This window comes from Poecilia reticulata, chromosome 1 (genome assembly GCF_904066995.2).
Source record: "Poecilia reticulata chromosome 1, P_reticulata-male-v2, whole genome shotgun sequence".
NCBI classification, from domain to species: domain Eukaryota; kingdom Metazoa; phylum Chordata; class Actinopteri; order Cyprinodontiformes; family Poeciliidae; genus Poecilia; species Poecilia reticulata.
The window spans coordinates 13,948,593-13,966,600 of NC_088830.1; the positions used below are offsets into that span (position 1 = coordinate 13,948,593).

Here is an 18,008-nt window from a genome sequence, read left to right on the forward strand (position 1 = left end):
TAAAATGGCGGACGCACTGACCCATCTCTTCTCTCTGGTTGTGCAGCGCCCTCTGATGACTGAGAGGCGGAACGACAGAGTGGTTCAGAGAAGAAAGGTCGTAGGTGTGCTGACAACAAATTTGGCTAAACTAGACTACAGTAACTCCACCGCTTTGAATTTTATCACCTACCCGTTTTTTAAAAAGTATTATCCGTTTTGAATTTCAGGTTTTGACAAGAGTTTTGAGTTGACCCAGCGTCAGTTAGAGACTGTAGCAACAATAAGGCGGTGTGGACCAGATCGAGGAGGAAATTATCATCCCCGTTTCGACATTATCACAACATCTGGCTTTTATTTGCGGACCCACAAAACGAAGAAGCCTCTTTAAGTGGATTCGTCAAGAAGTTTGTATTGATTAAGCTTACTTTATCAGCTCCGGGTTTCAGTTAGTGTTATAACAACAACAGCAGGCTCGTGTAGCCGTTTTGAGTGTCGATAGTTTCACACGGGAAATGAACTTAAGCCTTTTTGTTTTGCACTTGCAACAGTTAGCTAACTTCTCGCACTATTGTGGTCCATATTCCTAACGTGACTCTGTGGACGTGGGTGAATGCAACGCCTCGTCTCTTCGGGTGTTGCCTGCCTGCCTGGCTGACTGGCTGTCTGTCGACCCTCTGCAGCAGCACGCTGCTGCTGCTGCTGCTCCGCCTGCTGCTGTGGTTTCCTGTCTCTCCTGACGCCGTTTGAATCTAAAAGACATCGATTTTTTTTATTTGGTTTTAATGCAGCTGCTCATGTGTGCTGAACAGTAGCACGATGGGATCCCTGAAGGCTCTCCAGGAGTGGTGTCGGATACAGTGCGAGAACTACAACGATGTGGAAATCAGGGACATGTCCGCGTCCTTTCGGGACGGCTTGGCGTTTTGTGCCATCATACACCACCACAGACCAGATCTAATGTAAGTACTCTGAAACCTTACTATGTATCTGATATAGCCTTAAACCGATGGTAATGTTTTAAACGTCATGACGCCTAAGGAAACAGCCCCTTGTTGTTACAACATTGTGAAGAAGTATGCCAGAAATAAAAAATTAAAGGTCTACAGTCAGCTGCATTAAATTTAGCTGCAAATTCACTTCCAAGTTTAATCGGATGATCACAAGACTATCGGCAGGCATGAGGGTTTGTAAGATTTGGCTCAATTTCATTCACAACAAATATAATGTCAAGGCAATTAACAATAAAAAGAGTGAAATCAATGCACAGAAACGTATAATCAAGTCAGTCCAATCACAAAGACTGATTCAAATTCACTTGCACACCTTCTAGTTTGACAAAGCAGTCAGTCAGTATATAATGCCAGCTGGTTGAACAAAATGACCAGGGAGTGATTTTTTTTTGTCTATATTGATATAATAAAGCATTATAATTAATTGAAATATTGTAATTTGTTAAGCAATTGCTTGTTTCCATTCTTGATAAATCTGCATGTAACGTTTAGACGTGTTACCCCCTCCACCCCCCATGGATAGCTTAACAGTAACAGTGTGGGACAAGCCTTGCTATCTGTCTGTCATAAACACCCGCCCTCTCCATATTTCACACCCACACAAGATAACACAACATCATCCGTGGTATTTAGGTGGTTCATTGTTTATGGGGAAGCTACAGGGATGACTTAACATTGTTTTAGTCAAGCTCAAGAACAGGAATTTCTCGACACATTTTAACCCTACATAAAATGACCATGACCTAATCATAGTGAGAAATTACCTTTTTCAGTACAGAGCCTTTTCCCTTTTCAGTAAATGCTTTAAAAGTAAAGCAATTGAAGTACTTTGAACCTTTTAGGGTTTTTGAAGAATTACATAAAGGTTAGGGACAAATACATAAATATAATGTTGGATTTCCTGCATTTTCTGTTGGAGTAAAGACTAGTACTTTAACCAAGCAAACATTTTTGTCTGCTCGCTTGTGTGTTTTAGTCCTTATATCGGTCGGACCAAAGAGAAACCTTGAAATCTACATTAATCGGGACAAGCTTTATGAATGCACTTTTAGTCATATGTTTAAAACAGTATCCGAGTTTTAATTAGTATTAGAAGTACGTATAAAGCAGTTTGTATGCTAGAAATTTGAGAACTTAACAGTGTTCTTACTTTGTAACATTCTTTCATCTTTTTCATTTAAATTCCAAGAATACATTTTAAAAAACATTTTAAAAGAAATGGTAGATTTTGTTGTCCTCACACAAAAAAAGACTCCAAAATACTAAAAAAATATTGTAATCTGTTGAACAACCTCTTACTAATGTCATATCTTATTATTGTACATCCAAACAAAGTGTAACCATGCGACACAAAACACATCGTCATCTTTGTGATTTGTGTGGTTTGTTGTAGGAAAGAGGTTCAGGATGACTTGCCACTGGTTTGGTTGAGGTCAAGAGCAGGAAATGTTCTCACAATGCAGTTTATTTGTACAGCAACAATTCACAAACAAGTGTCACCTCAAGGCCTTTTGCAGAACAGGTCAGTTTAATGGCCAACAATATAGATAAATATAATCAAACAAATTCATATTAAAGCAATCCAAACATCTAGACAGAACCAGAATTGACCAACATGCAGTCCATTTTGATCACAGCTATGACATACATGGTCATTTATCTGTGGATCAAAATAGTTTCCTGTGTTGGATTAATATAGATTCAGACTCAAACAGTTAATTAATTCTGGTAAGCAATTTATTTGCAGTTTTTTCCGTTTTGCATTTACCTCCAACCTGCAATGGAAAATCCAATATTGGGCTTTAGCCAAATCCTGAATGCAACCAAGAAAACATCAAGTTAGAGCTGCAGATTTTTCCATTATGACCTTCAGGTCATGTGACGGTTGATCCTCGATGATTGATCGGGACATCTCGACAACAAATACTGCATAACTGGAGCAAAGCTTGTTTGTTTCTTTGAAAAGTACTATTCAGAATTCACATCGTCCATGTTTAGCAAAGAGGAGCTCAGAGTAGCTTTTAGCTCTTGCTTTGGACACAGCATGATATCAGCCTAAACCCTGCACAGATTATTATCAACATTCCTACGTTGGCATGCTCTCGAGTCACATCACAGGACATGGCATGTTACCGAAATCAAATTTATGCAAACACATCATCCTGCAAGGCTGCTTCTATATTAAATTAGTGACAGTAAGTGAAAAAAACAACGGAAGATGCAAGAAGCTCATGACGGTTTGTATTTTTAGTAAAGGGAGCATAAGTGAGAACAAAAGTAAAACTGGAGTGCATCTAAAACAAAAACACTTCCACTATCAGCAGCAATTTAACATCAAAGCACTGGTGACACCACTTCCTTCTCTTCAGGTTTCAGGCTAGAGTGTTTTCTTTGCTTGGAAAAAAAAAAAGTAAAGTATATTACACTTGTAATATACAAGTGTGAAATTTGTCCTGCATCACAGCACTATTGTTTACAGACATCTGTACACAAACACATCTGATTTTATGTTACACATCCCTAAAAAAAAAGTATCTCTACTTTCCAATATGTTTATTGCTACGCTGCAGAAAATGTAAATATTGCATTTGCTGTTTCCCCCGAAGTATTGTTCAGCCGTTGCTTAAACAATTGTCCTTCTTTGCGGTGTGACGGCAACCATTCACAGAAAATCTGCGCTGCATATGACTCACTTTAGAAGTCCTCTCTGTGTAGCATAATGCAGCTCTGTTGGTAGCGCCTGTGCTGAGCAGCGTTAGGATTTCCTGCTGGAGCAAGTCAACGACCTCCATTGTAGTGGCTGGATTGCACACAAGCCTTCTGTAAATCATGTGTTTGCGTCCTTCCCCTGGTACTTGGTGACAAAGAGAAAACATCTGGTGGGCTGATTTTTTTTAATTTTTTTTTTAGATTAGCATCTTGTTTCTTTCCAGAGTGCAAACTTAGACTTTGCCTTGATGTGACAAAGTAAATATTGACTTATTATTAAATCTTTGACTATCCGGTGGAGTGGAATATGGAGGGTTTAAAGGACAAAAGTTCATGAATCATTTATACTTTTAGTTTTCTTTTGTGCGTACCCTTTTGCTTAGCTTTCCCTGTGCCGCGGATGATGAGCCGAACTCGCGCTGATCCAGGCATGCAGCCCTGTTGGTCTAATCTGCGCATGAGACTTCTCTGCCTGTCAGACTGTATTTGCCATCAATTTGGATCCAGGCCATTGTTTCCCTGTACTGTACACTGCAGCCAACTGTTTTCATCTGAGTAAAGTGGCAGTGATGCAAAGGAGGGGCGTCATCATAATTCCTGTGGCCAAGGCCAACCGTTACTAACATGGGGGGAGTCAGTATTGGTACAGCCAAATTAGTCTAAGCTGGAGTGCCCTGCAGAAGTATGAGTAACCCTTGAATTTCTCCACATTTAAACTTTACCTTTAATAACATAAAGATACCTCATTTTTAAAGTGCAATCAGTAATACTTTTATAACAAATTTATATCAGTAATGATTTCTTGGTTATTGTCAAGTTGTCATAACAAAAACATTTTGAATAATGTCAATTTTGTTTTAAAAGTGTCATAATTTACCGAATGACGCTTTATGACAACAGTCATAAATATTCATGAAGACGTATTCATGTTCATGACAGGTGTCATGTCAGTCTTATTCACCCCCCTTCAAATAAAGTGTTACCGTAAAGTCTTACTGCAGGTCTTGTAATCAGTCGATGGTTTTTGACCCTCTGTCTCCTCAGGAATCAGGTGGGAGCTGCTGTTAGCTTTTTCCTTCTGCTACTTCCAAGTGGTGTAGCCACTTATTATTTTTTTATTACTTTAAACAAGATATCAATATGCCTTGTTGGCAAAATGAACATTTATGATGAAAAAAAAAAGGGAGTCCAGATGAAGTTCACCATCAGTCTTCTGGACTGATGGTGACACAGCATTCAGAGCCTTTGCTGTTGGTTATTTTTTTTATGTTTGGTTTGTTTATTGTCCTTTTTCTTGTGGGAGGCAATGAAAAAATTAGTTTGGTCTATTTTTTTGACTTGATTTGTGAAGAATTGCGTTCATATTTTTAGACTGCTGTAGATATCGCTTCTAGTACATTATGTTTACTTTTGAATGAAACGCTTTTGATATCAGTTTTATTGAACTTTTTAATCTTTTATAGTCTTGTATTGTTAAAACTCATGAAATGTAAAAAATTTTTTACCAGTAAAACAAATTTTCATCTAATGCCGAGTAATTATAGGTACATTTGTAAATGGCAAGCTGGAAGTTTTTTTTTTTTTTTTTTTGTCATAACTAGAACCTGTTTTAATTTTTTTAGTCAGCACAAAAATCTTCCGACTGAACTAAATTTAACAGAGTTACTGACACAGCCAGGTTTTCATCGTGAGGATTTCAAATGCCCAACACACAGTCAAAGACGCACTGTTCCTCAGCATTACTCACTCCCAAAATAAACCCAGAGTGGGACTGAGATGCAGAGGATTAGGATTGCAGTTCCAGTCGCACGCCTGGTCTCATCATATACGTCTGTGTCAGCGAGGATCTAAGAATATGAACCCTGGCCAATGGTTTCAGGGAGTGTTATAGGTCGCTCTCAATTAGTTTTGCAGCATCGGAGGAGTTTATACACAATCTTGATGTAGGGGGTGGTGTGCGTTGCAGCCATGGGAACTAGATTAGAGAGAACAGAGGTCACTTTGTGAGCCTATGACACGCAGCTCATTCAGAGGATTTTGCCTTCTTGAAACAACCACATGGTTTCCAAAAGCTTTCACCAAGGACAGGGTGTGTTTTTTTTTTTTCCTTTCATGCTTCATTAGACATTTGTATCCACACAGACATATTTATCCCAGAGCTGCTCAGACGTTTTCCAGTTTTACTGCAGGAAGTTTGCTGGCAGGGGCCCGGCTGTATTTGCTTGCTCCAAGCACTTCTGGGCCAAGTCTTGTAATTATCAGGCCCACGCCAGTTTGATGCTGCCGTTTCTTTCCTTTTGTTCAGGCAGTTTATCGGCCTCACGTGGCGTTTATGTGGAGGTTGGACATTCTCAGCTGCGGTATGTGTGAAGCAGACCAGCTCAACATTGCTGTGTGTCTAGCTGCCCTGCCAGTAATAGAAAGCTGATGAGTAAGACTTTGTCAGCGGTAGAAATACCATGCTGTTCGGTAAAGGGATGACTTTGAAGATTCTTTGGGGTTTCTTCACTTTGGTTGCCTTGGGTGCAAAAAAAGGTACCAAAGCCTGGATGGGTGGAAAAACTGACAGCAACAGTCAATGTGGTCGATTTCATTTTTGTTCAAAGTTTTTTAATTTAAAACAACACTTTTCCTGTCCCATTTATGTAAATTTGATTTGTCACGCATAAAAAAACATCGTCACCTCATCTATTTTTAAAATTGATTTCAATACCAGGGAGGAATGAAGAAAAAGAAATCAAATGGCAAAGGGAGTATTAAAATTCACTGCAAAATACAACAATAATTACATACACTAGTAAATTATGCAAAGATAATTTCAAGGGATCCAAAAGGATTACAGCTGGTAAGATTTAAAAAATTAACTTGTAGTCTGTAATTATAGTGGCTACATGCTAATTTGTATCTCTTTCTCTCTTTTTTTTCAGAGAATTTGATTCACTGTCTAAAGAAAACGTCTATGAGAACAACCGTCTGGTGAGTCACAAAGTTTTGCTCTCATGAAGTCATTTTTTTGTTTTTAATGATGGAGTATTTGCTCATTTCTTGCCAGGTAGCTGTTAGGTGTTGTGTCTATTAACCGCCTGTCCTTTAGGGTGAATGCAGTCATGGCTGGCGTGACTTTGATTTATTTAACAGCTTATGCAGGGTTAATGTTACTTAATCCTGGTGGAGTCTGACTAAGGCTCAGACTCTGAGGGAGACATGTGATGCATTCAAGGTCAGGAAAAAAAGCATGTTCTTTGCACAAGCCTGTAGAGAAGTTATGAAGAGAGGATTGTAAGAGCAAACAACTTTATTTGCAACTTTTTTTAGTCTTAATTTTACCAACTGTTTATAAAAATGCTACATGGGGGGTTGGGGGGAAGAACCTTTAATGGCATGAAGACATTCTAACTCTTATAGTTGCTGAGCAGCTTTTTGCTTGTTTCTACTGGTATTTTGAAAACTTTTACAACAAGCTCCAGGTTTTTGAATCACCCTCTTTCCTATCAGCCTAATCTTTAGTTCCCTTCTCAAATCGTTCTATCCTCTCTATAATATTACTATTGCTTCCAGTTATTATACCAACAATTTTACCAGCAACATTTATTTTCCTTTTGGGATCAATAAAGTATTTTTGAATTAAACTGAGCTGGTAAATGAGAAGATGACTTTAATCTTAAATCTGCCAGGGGTTAGGAATCATTTTTTTAATTACATGTAAGCTCATTAGCTTAAACAACACAAACAGGCTGCGGCATCTAATACTATCTCTCTTTCACTGTGAGAAGGATTTTTAAAGGATGTAAAGGAAAATCCAGATTTGTTCACAAATTAATAATGCTCAAGCTCCATTTGGTTTTGCAGGCTAATCAGGGAGCAATTAAAAAATATGGCTGTGTAAAAAGGAACCTCACAGCTCGCCGGTTAGCACTGTCCGTGTGGCTCACCTGTAACAATCACAGATGGTAAACCAGTGACAATTATCAGGAATTCACTTTCTTCATTGACTCCGTTATCAAGCTTTTGAATTCAAGTAAATCCCTAAGGATTTAATGAAATCAATTTGATAAAGTCATTATGTGATTGTCAAATTAATAATCAGGTTAGCTAAACGATCAACAAGAGTTCTCTATATGCCTAACCTGCTACACATCATGGAGCTCTGACCCCTCTCAACTGCTATAAATGATTAGCCTATCAAATAATGTTCCTTCCCTTCCTCCTTCATGTTTCTGCTGCAGGCGTTTGAGGTGGCGGAGGTGGAGCTGGGGATTCCAGCCCTGCTGGACCCAGAAGACATGGTGTCCATGAAAGTCCCGGACCGGCTGAGCGTCATCACATATGTGTCTCAGTACTATAACTTTTTTAACAACAAGTCCCAAGGTGGGTTCACTTCGCTCTCCAAAGTCTTCAAAGTCTGCCACGTGATTAACCTGACTCCTTTTGCTTTGTCAACCACAGCAAACCCCCCGTCTATGAAGAGGCTCAGTACGGTCAGCCATAATGAACCAGCTCAAAAAAGGCCGTTGACTCCTTTGGAAGACAAAGGGGTTGAGCCTCAGGTAAGTGTTTGAAATGCCAAGGAGGGAAAACGCATTAAAATGAACTAATGTCTGTGTACTTGCATTGTTTTTCACTCTTTACTGCTGGATTTTGGTCTCCATGGCTAATATTTGTTAAAACTGCATGACAGCAACAAGTATTTCTCAAATGAATTCTATTAAGCCACATGTTACCTTTTTTTAAATGTGTATCTGAAGTCATATACGTCTGCATGATCTGTTTGGTTTTAACTGTGAAGCCAACATTGCACCAATCCTCATTGGGATTGATATTTCTGTGCATCCCCGTTTGGGCATTGTGTTATGACCGGGGGAGGGGGGGCGTAACCATAGCGATAGAATAAGTCCATAAAGATAGCCTCTGTATCCTGTCTTTCTTTTTTCTCGCATGACTCCAACTTCTTTCCTCCATCCCATACTTGCATCATATCCTCCCCCTTCCTCATGTCTGTAGATGGAAATTCATTCCTCTTCCTGTTCTTCATCCTCACATCTGGTCCCCCCTTCACTCTCTGGTCCTGAGCCTAGGCAGTAATGTGGGGGTGGGGGTTAGGGTAGTAAGTAAAAGGAAAACCCTGTAGGTCAGTGTTTTCTAATCATCTTTTGTATATAAAAGACTAACAGTGGTTTTATCCTAACATCCTATGTGGCAGGATTTGCAGCGCGTTGCCTTCCAAGCGCTTTACATAACGCATAACACACAGAAATGCCTAAAAATATAACAAACCTAAATTTCAGTCACAGCAAAAAATATGAGTGCTAATCTGTTTTTTTGTTTTTTTTACTATTTATTACTTTAACACATTTTTTTGTTTGAACTAATTGCTGTTCTAAGCTGTGCAGACGTGAATCTGCGAGCTGCAGATGTAGCCAGATTAAGCAGAATGAACAATCCACATCCTCAAATCCTGACTCCATGTGTAATCTCCCCCCTCCCTCATTGCTCTACATCTTGCCCCTTCCCCTGATGTCTCCTCCTTGTGCCCTCCCCGCCGTCCTGCGAACAACGTCCTGGGTCTGCGGTGTCGTCGGGTTCCGCCTGCGCAGACCGGTGCAGAGGTGGCTGCAGCTGCTAAGCGCAGCAGTCTGAGCAGCACTTGTGCTGCTTGCCAGAAACACGTTCACCTGGTACAGAGGTTCCTCATCGATGGCAAGCTCTACCATCGGAACTGTTTCAGGTGAGTACTGAGAAGACGACTGCAAAACATCAGTGGAGTCAAACATGTTTTTGGCACGTTGGAGAAAATAAACTCCTAAATTAATGTGACATCTATTTAAATGGTTTGAAGTAGCTAATATTTAACAAGAATTGGGTACTTTATTGTTATAAGCACTTGCTTTCAGTCCTGGGGGTAAATTATAAACTCAGATATTTATGGGATATAGATGTTTTGGAGCATTTAGATGATAAAAATGGCAAAAAATACAATTTAAAAAAATCACTTTTTTGGTTTATAGCCAAAAAGACAGATTTATAAACACATAGAGCCTCAGAAAAACAAATACTTATTATAAAATATGAATGTTTCAGACAGGCTACTACAGTACATCAATTATGTGTAGTGTGCTAAACAGCACCCTATAATTACATTCAATTATATTTTCAAACGGAAACGGCAAGCACTTACTGATGCTGTCATGTAAAAACCTGTGGAAAAATGGTTTCAGCTGCTAAGCAGATATTGCCTTTTAAAACATCAATCACATATCATGGAAGTTTATCATATCTGAATACAGCGTAGTCTTTAGGTTCTTTTGTTCTTAGACACTATTTTTTTTGTCTATAAAGATATACTTCTGGCCAGCATAAAATCTTTCTGTTCTCCATTTAAGAGCAACACTCCTCCCACAACGCTTCATCGTCACCTCTACTTCATCCAACGCCTGACCGCTGAAGCGTTTACCCAGCCACTGAACCAGAGGAATTTAGGGCAACAGTTGACATAACTCCATTAAGCAGTTTCTCTTGACTGTGTTTTACTCCACACAGGTCAAGAAACTAACGTGAATTAGTTTCCGGATGATATTTCTTAGAAATAATATATATATATATATATATATATATATATATATATATATATATATATATATATTTTTTTTTTTTCCAAACTAAATCTGATTTTAAGCCTTTTATTCTGAATTGCTTTTCTTAAAACAAAAATAAATTACAAAAAAATATTTTCAAAAAGCAACATTTCTTTCAATCAATCTTTCTGTGAACTGACTTGAATTCAAAGTCCAACAAAATAGAGATTGTAAACAAGATGGTGGGCCTTGGGTATTCTGATGTATGGAAACCCAAGGAGTGTATTAGTAAAATAAAAATCTGATTTTTCAAAAATGTAAGAAAATTTGAATAATTGGTGAAAAAATGCGATTTCATTTATTTTTTTTGCCCAACTCTAACTTGAATGCAGTTCAGCTGATATATTTTGTATGAATAGTTCCTCCTGTTAGTCTCTAGTGAAGACATGTTTATGGTGGCCTGCACCATTCACCCAAAAACCACCATCATGTTATCACTTAAAGATTTTTAGCAGTAAGCTTAACATTTTCACTTTCTAATTTATGTCACTATTTTTTTGATGATGCAAATATGCTGGATGTGCTTTATATGTGCATCGTAATGACAGGATTATATTTAAACAAAAATATATTGTCAAATCATGTTTTTATGTAAAAAAAAAAAAAACAGTCTGATTTGTGACTTTTATTGACATAAGATTTATCATCACTATTTCGAGGGCGACAGCTCTGTGTTTCTGTAAGAAAATCTTTAGGTTGACGTTTTTCTTTTAGGTGCACAGAGTGCCGCAGCACTCTACTTCCTGGATCCTACAAAGGAAATAACTCCGGGGCGTTGGTGTGTACACACCATCTTTCAAGACACGCTTCAGCCAGTCAGAACGGCCGTCCAGATCTCAGCAAGAAACCAGAGGAGGTTCAGTCTGCTCGGACCGGTCGCAGTGGAGCTCCCTTCCCCGCGCTCTCTGAGAGGGATGAGGCGAAGACCCCTTCTCCAGTTCGCTCCACAAGCACCGACACGCCAGCTGATGACTCGGTCACAGCCACTGCTGTAGTAACAAGCAAGGAAGAGTCTTTGGGTGAAGAAGAGGAGGAATCGTGTCCTTCCTCTCCTCCTAATCCTTTCGATGAGAGTGATGAAGAGGAGGGCGAAATAGAGGAAGAAACTCAAGCTGAAGAAGCTTCAAACGGGGATCTTCCTCCTCCCTCCAATGGCGAAGCTGCTGAAGCCAGTCGACCTGTTCCTGCACCCAGGAGGGTGTCAGAGGTCACCCCTCCTCCTCGCCCAGCGCCTCGGGTTCGGATGTCCTGCACCGCAAACAGCTCCCCAGCCGGTAAGTTCCTTCATCAGGATCCGAGTGCTCTCAAATTAGATGTACAAACATTTGTTCATACTTTTCTTTTGAAATCACAGGTGAACATCTGAAGCCTCCCACTCCTCCCAAACCAAGAGAAAGATCACAGTCTCCTGGAAGGTGGGCCAGTTCTCTGTGTGATGCCACTTCTCCTGGGCATCGGCACCATTTCACCTCCCTGAATCATGTCATTAGCAGTTCCTCGTCAAAGTTCTGAAATGCATTTTGTCGCAGCGTGAACCATCACTGTTTGTGCCTTGCAAAAGTATTCATACCCATGAAACTGTTGGATACTTTGTCAACTTGCGACACAAAACTTTGAACTGCATCATGGGGATTTTATGTGATACACAAACACAGTGCGGTGTATAATTCAAAGTTGCAGAAAAATGAAACATGGATACTTTATTCCCCCCTCAAATCTAAAAGGTGTGTCATACACCCTCCCTGAATGAATATTTTATAACTCTGTCTCAGTTGCAATTACACATGTAATTTTTAGAGGTATGTGTGTACCAACTCTGCACATCTAGAGACTGAGATTTTCCCAATTTTACATTTTTACACTAGTTAATGATTAGTCAGATTAGATGAAGAGCTCCTGTAAACAGGGTTTTGAGGTAGATTTAGGTCTAGACATGGTGTAACAATCTCTTAGAAAGGTTCCAACACATTATTGCACAGTTGTAATGTAAAACTTGACATTGTAGCTCCAGTTATGTGTGTAGGATTTTCACTGTTTTTGCTGAAGAAAAGCACACCCATAAATTCAGGGTGATGCGCAGAGTTAGTTTCCCACCACACTCAACATGCATCAGATTTTTTTTTTTTTTTTAGTTTGGTTTTCTTATTGCTGCTCTCCCATTAAGACCATTTAACATCTACACAACTTGAGGAGTGTCGGTGTAAAAAGGACCAAATACAAGCACTCCACAGCAGATTCCAATTAGCAAAAAAATGTGAAAACTATTTAGCATTTTCCTTCCACTTCACATTTCTGCAGTAAGGTATTTCATCGTATCTTGATGTGAGGTTGTTGAATGACAAAGTGAAAAAACGTTCAAGAGGTATTCATACTTTTCTAAGGTATTGTGTGTGTGTATATGGGTGTGTATGATGTGGTTTTCCTCTGTGTGACCCCTCCATCACTGTCTGTGTCTCATGGTTCAGTGGCATCCATAAACCTAAAGACCCACCTTGGCTTGCCCTGGTCCAATCAGAAACTAAGAGGAAGAAAGCCCCTCCTCCTCCCCCTCCTGGAGTGGCAACGCCTCCAAACTCGGGCTCTCTGTCTTCTCTCCAAGCGGAGGGCTCTGGACCCGGCACACCCGCCAACCCATTTGAGGATGAGGACGATGAAGTCGACGAAGAAGAGGGAAGCGATGGAGGAACAGCTCCACCCACAGTGGCGGCCACCCACCCATGGTACAGCATTACCCAGACACCTGAGGGGGCAGGTTCAGAGGTCATGCCCAGAACAGGAAGTTCGTCCCGCTCTGCCAGCCCGGGCAGCGCGAAGAGCAAGAAAAGGCCGGCCCCTCGGGTTCCCCCCCAACCGCCTACTGGGAACCAAGGTTGGTTTGATCAAAAACTCATCTAGCTGAACATTTGCACTTTAACAAAAAAAATAAATTAACATTAGACTCGTATCAGCAAACCCGTACTAGCTTCACAGCGTTTACAGACTTGTGCTGAGTGAATGAAGCATAAAGAGGTTCTCTAGAAATTTTTTGCAAAAAAAATTGAGGATTCCTTAACCATTTTTTTGTCTCTAGTAAACATTAGAACATTTTTGTCAGGCCTCAAGATCTATCTTGCAACTTTAAGATGCCTCCTTGCTCCAACAGACCTCTATCAGGTGGCTAAATGAACTGCAGAGGCCTGGTTAATTTGATTCATGTGTGCTGGGTTCATCTAAAAGCTGCAGCCCAGTAGATTTCGAGGAGAGAAATAGGCTGTTAAGACTATTGTATTGTAATAATATGTTCTTTAACAAATATTAATACATTTCACGCATAAAAGGCAAGTTTATTTCTATAGGAACAGGCAGTTCATGGCGCTTTACCTGATGAGAACATAGAACACACATGCAACCAACAAAAAATTATAAATTTCTTAATTCATAATTAACAAAAATCATTATGAAATATAGAAATGAAGACTGGAATGAAATGGAATGGAAGAATGGAATTGAATATAAAAATTGCCTGTTATTCTCCTCCTTATCTATATACTAGTCAGTGTGTGAAGGGACGACCTTCTCTAGGTCTGAATTAACCTTTTTTTTTCTTTCGCTTCCATTTTATCTTCTCCCTGCTTTTCTGCTTCATTTGTGCCACCTTGCCTCTGTATTATTTTTTTCTTCTTACTAAACGACCTTCCTCAGCTCCCTCTCACTCGCAGCCCTCCTCCTGTTCTCCGTCTCCAGCTCTCAGCATAGAGAGTTTGTCTTCCTCCTCAGACCACAGCTCCTCCCAGCTCCCACTGGGCACCAGCAGCGACCAGGAGCAGAGCTTCAGCAAGAGCGTCTCGGAGCCGTCCATCTTGTTACCTGGCGACAATCAGTCTCCCTCGTCCTCAGCAGATCTCCTGAACCACTCCTCCCAAAGCTCCTCTCCGTCTACTTTGCCTCCCAATGCCAGCTCCGCTCCGGCCACTCCGCAGAGCAGTCGCAACACTGGAGCCAAGCCGCCTCGACCGACCACCACTCCCAGCCCGCTGACCACGCAGACACACAACAAAGTAATGAAATCCTATACACTTGACATCATAATGTCCAGGTGTATATCTGGACATTAGGTCCAGATATATACCTTGCATGTTACATCAAATGTCTTTTTTTTTATATGGTGTTGTTAGGAATTGTTTAATCAGGACAGATTCCAGGAGGATTAGAAAAGCACAGATTTGTTTCTGCCTCATTACTCCTACCTGTTCTATACTTTTTACAGGAAAATCAGCATCTGTTACACTGACACCAGTCCTGGTGTGTGTAACACATACTACAATCACAATCTTTAATATGTTTTCTGGAGATGTTGGCATCAGGGCTGCTGGTCCAAGCCTCCATGGGACTAAACACACTTTTATTTTGGGTCCCTCGATATCTGCTGTTAATGTGGACTGCTGCAAATCAACAGACGATTAGATAATTTGAACAACTGCTATAAACACATTGCATCTCTGAATAGTGCTGTTTATGTTACATTCTACATCCAGATCATCTAGTAGTGGCAAAAGCAGCAAAAAAACTAGCATGCTCTGGACTTAAGATGGAATACCATCCATTCATCCATCCATCCATTTTCTGCCGTTTATTCGGGGTCGGGTTGCGGGGGCAGCAGCTTCAGAAGGGAGGCCCAGACTTCCCTCTCCCCAGCCACTTCTTCCAGCTCCTCTGGGGGAATCCCAAGGCGTTCCCAGGCCAGCCGAGAGACATAGTCCCTCCAGCGTGTCCTGGGTCTTCCCCGAGGCCTCCTCCCGGTGGGACGTGCCCGGAACACCTCACCAGGGAGGCGCCCAGGAGGCATCCTTACCAGATGCCCGAGCCACCTCAACAGGCTCCTCTCGATGTGGAGGAGCAGCGACTCTACTTTGAGTCCCTCCCAGATGACCGAGCTTCTCACCCTATCTCTAAGGGAGAGCCCAGCCACCCTGCGGAGGAAACCCATTTCGGCTGCTTGTATCCGTGATCTCGTTCTTTCGGTCATGACCCAAAGCTCATGACCATAGATGAGGGTGGGAACATAGATCGACCGGTAAATCAAGAGCTTCGCTTTTTGGCTCAGCTCTCTCTTCACCACGACGGACCGGTACAGCACCCGCTTCACAGTAGACGCTGCCCCAATCCGCCTGTCGATCTCCCGCTCCCTTCTTCCCTCATTCGTGAACAAGATCCCCAGATACTTAAACTCCTCCACTTGAATCAGAATGACCCCCCTGACCCGGAGAAGGCACTCTACCCTTTTCCGGCTGAAGACCATGGCCTCGGATTTGGAGGCACTGAGCCTCATCCCGGCCGCTTCACACTCTGCTGCGAACCGCTCCAGCGAAAGCTGCAGATCACGATCTGATGAAGCCAACAGGACCACATCACTTGCAAAAAGCAGAGATGCGATCCTAAGGCCACCAAAACGGATCCCCTCAACACCTCGGCTACGCCTAGAAATTCTGTCCATGAAAGTAATGAACAGAATCGATGACAAAAGGCAGCCTTGGCGAAGTCCAACTCTCACCGGAAACGAGCCCGACTTATTGCCTGCAATGCGGACCAGACTCTGACACCTGTCATACAGGGACCTGACAGCCCGTATCAAAGGGCCCGGTACCCCATATTCCCGGAGAACCTCCCACAAGGCCCCCCTAGGGACACGGAATACATTAACACATATTCATGACATGTCTTGGTTAAACTAATTTATCTTTGGTGTAATTCCAGTGCTGAAAAATTTACTTTATACCAGGCGAGTTTCTTTCACCTGAGAATGTGAATCTGTGCTGGGCTGATACTGTGCTTTCAAATAATTTTAACAGTGCTCCTGAAGAAGATTCATAACTTATAATTTTATAAGTCTGAAACAGGAACAGGTCTGGAAAAAAAACCCTGTGTGCTACATTCAAGAGAGAGATTCCTGTGATGCATCAAAGAGTGATGTCATCACTGCTGATGTCATTGTTACCACTGGAACTGAACATTCTAATGGTGCACTCACACCAAACACGCCCCGAGCGCCAGGCGAGTCCGGCCCACCCCCAAAGCCAACGCGGAGTGCTGGACACACTCCAAATGGTTGAAAACGTGCCAAAACGGCCCCCAACGTGCCTCCACACAGACCCTGAATGCAAACCAGGCACGCCCGATGCCCAAAACGTGCCCGGTGTGAACGCACCACTACATGTCCAGTGTCATATTAGGTCCATCACATTAGAACCAAAGCCCGGTCCCAATATAATGGATTCATTGCTTTAGTTTAGGGGTAATTAAGTTTTAGTTAATAGTAGGGTTAGGAATAGACTAGTATTGGTTAGGGTTGGGGAAAATGTGTGGGTTGGGCAAAATCAGAGCTACTAAAATGAAGGGGAATCAATGCAAAGTTCTAATATGGGTCGAAATAGTTTTGACAAACCTGTGTTGCATTTTGTTTTCTAAATCATTCTATAAATAATGATGTTATAATGTTAGGTTGTTTTTCTGCATAGCTGCAGTACATTAGTAGCCTAATGTGTTGAATGTGCTGAGACACATTCAATGCATTAGATGCCAATCGGAACCAAAAGTTTGCCTTTTGGTTCCTTTGTGGCATCATAGAGTGATGACATCACTCCTGATGCCATTGATACCATTGGAACTGAACATTCTTTTGTAAAGGTAAAAGGTAAAGGGGATTTTATATTATATAAAATATAGCACATTTTCAGCAACAAGGCAATACAAAGTGCTTATTGTAGCCTCATGTGAAAACATTTTGCTAGTCAATGTCAAACATAGAGAAGTTTTAATATTTGTTATCAAACATTATGAAGCCAAAAGAAGAAAAAATACTCAGAAATGTGCAGTTCCAACCTCGAGAATCAACTCAAACCCAGTTTCACACAAATACAATGACGCTAGCATAAATGTTTGGCTGTTGAACGGGAACGTTCAACGTCACTAGCAAGCTAATTTTCTTTTAGCTAATTTTCTTTTCTCTTCTATAAGAAAATTATCTTGGCTTTTTTCTATTCTTCCTTTTTCTTTCTCTCTGAAGAATAAGTTCTCTTTTGCGACATTGGTTTGCTTATCTTCCATCAAATGTCTTTTTTTTAAATTTTATTTTATTTATGCAGAAGTTTTGTAAGGAGAATCCCTTCAACAGGAAAGCTTCTCCTTCCAATGCCAAGTCTGAAACTCAACCTTCCAAAGGTCCTCGTCCTGCCAGACCCCCGGCACCAGGACACGGCTTCCCACTTATCAAACGCAAGGTGTGAAATAGCTTGGCTTGATCGTTTTTTTGTTGTTGTTTTTTTATGATACCTACAGGATACGTTCTCACCAGGCTCCAAATAATCCTTGCAGGTGCAGTCGGATCAGTACATCCCAGTAGAGGACATCCATGCGGAGTTGCTTCAGCTGGAGAAGCAGCTGGATGAGCTGGAGCAGAGAGGGGTGGAGCTGGAGAAGAAGCTCAGAGACACTCCTAACGGTGTGGTTTCTGTTATTTCTCGATGCAATACAGTAAATATAAAAAGTCTACTCAACCTTGGAAATATTTCTGTGACTTAAATAAAAAAAATTGAGACAAAGATAAATGATTTCAGAGCTCGTTTCACCTTTTCATATGACCGTTGCTTTGTACAGTTCAAAAGGGGAAAAAAGTAAATATTTTAGAAAATAGTAAACA

General features: G+C 41.0%; 1 protein-coding gene across 5 annotated transcripts in view; it reads left to right on the forward strand.

The window, feature by feature from the left end:
* The window catches only part of micall1a (MICAL-like 1a), a 21,920-nt gene continuing 3,912 nt past the window's right edge, over window positions 1-18,008 (forward strand). Inside the window, exons 1-12 of one of the 5 annotated variants that reach the window (XM_081606721.1) lie at window positions 1-386; window positions 771-941; window positions 6,629-6,677; window positions 7,928-8,069; window positions 8,148-8,248; window positions 9,296-9,426; window positions 11,048-11,607; window positions 11,688-11,748; window positions 12,799-13,202; window positions 14,015-14,370; window positions 17,455-17,589; window positions 17,684-17,810. In XM_081606721.1, coding sequence (XP_081462847.1) covers window positions 799-941; window positions 6,629-6,677; window positions 7,928-8,069; window positions 8,148-8,248; window positions 9,296-9,426; window positions 11,048-11,607; window positions 11,688-11,748; window positions 12,799-13,202; window positions 14,015-14,370; window positions 17,455-17,589; window positions 17,684-17,810 — 2,209 coding nt within the window. In that variant the 5' untranslated portion in view covers window positions 1-386; window positions 771-798. Of the gene's footprint in view, window positions 942-6,628; window positions 6,678-7,927; window positions 8,070-8,147; window positions 8,249-9,295; window positions 9,427-11,047; window positions 11,608-11,687; window positions 11,749-12,798; window positions 13,203-14,014; window positions 14,371-17,454; window positions 17,590-17,683; window positions 17,811-18,008 lie in introns of all 5 variants that reach the window. The other 4 variants (XM_081606722.1, XM_081606715.1, XM_081606725.1 and 1 more) reach the window with 4 other exon arrangements.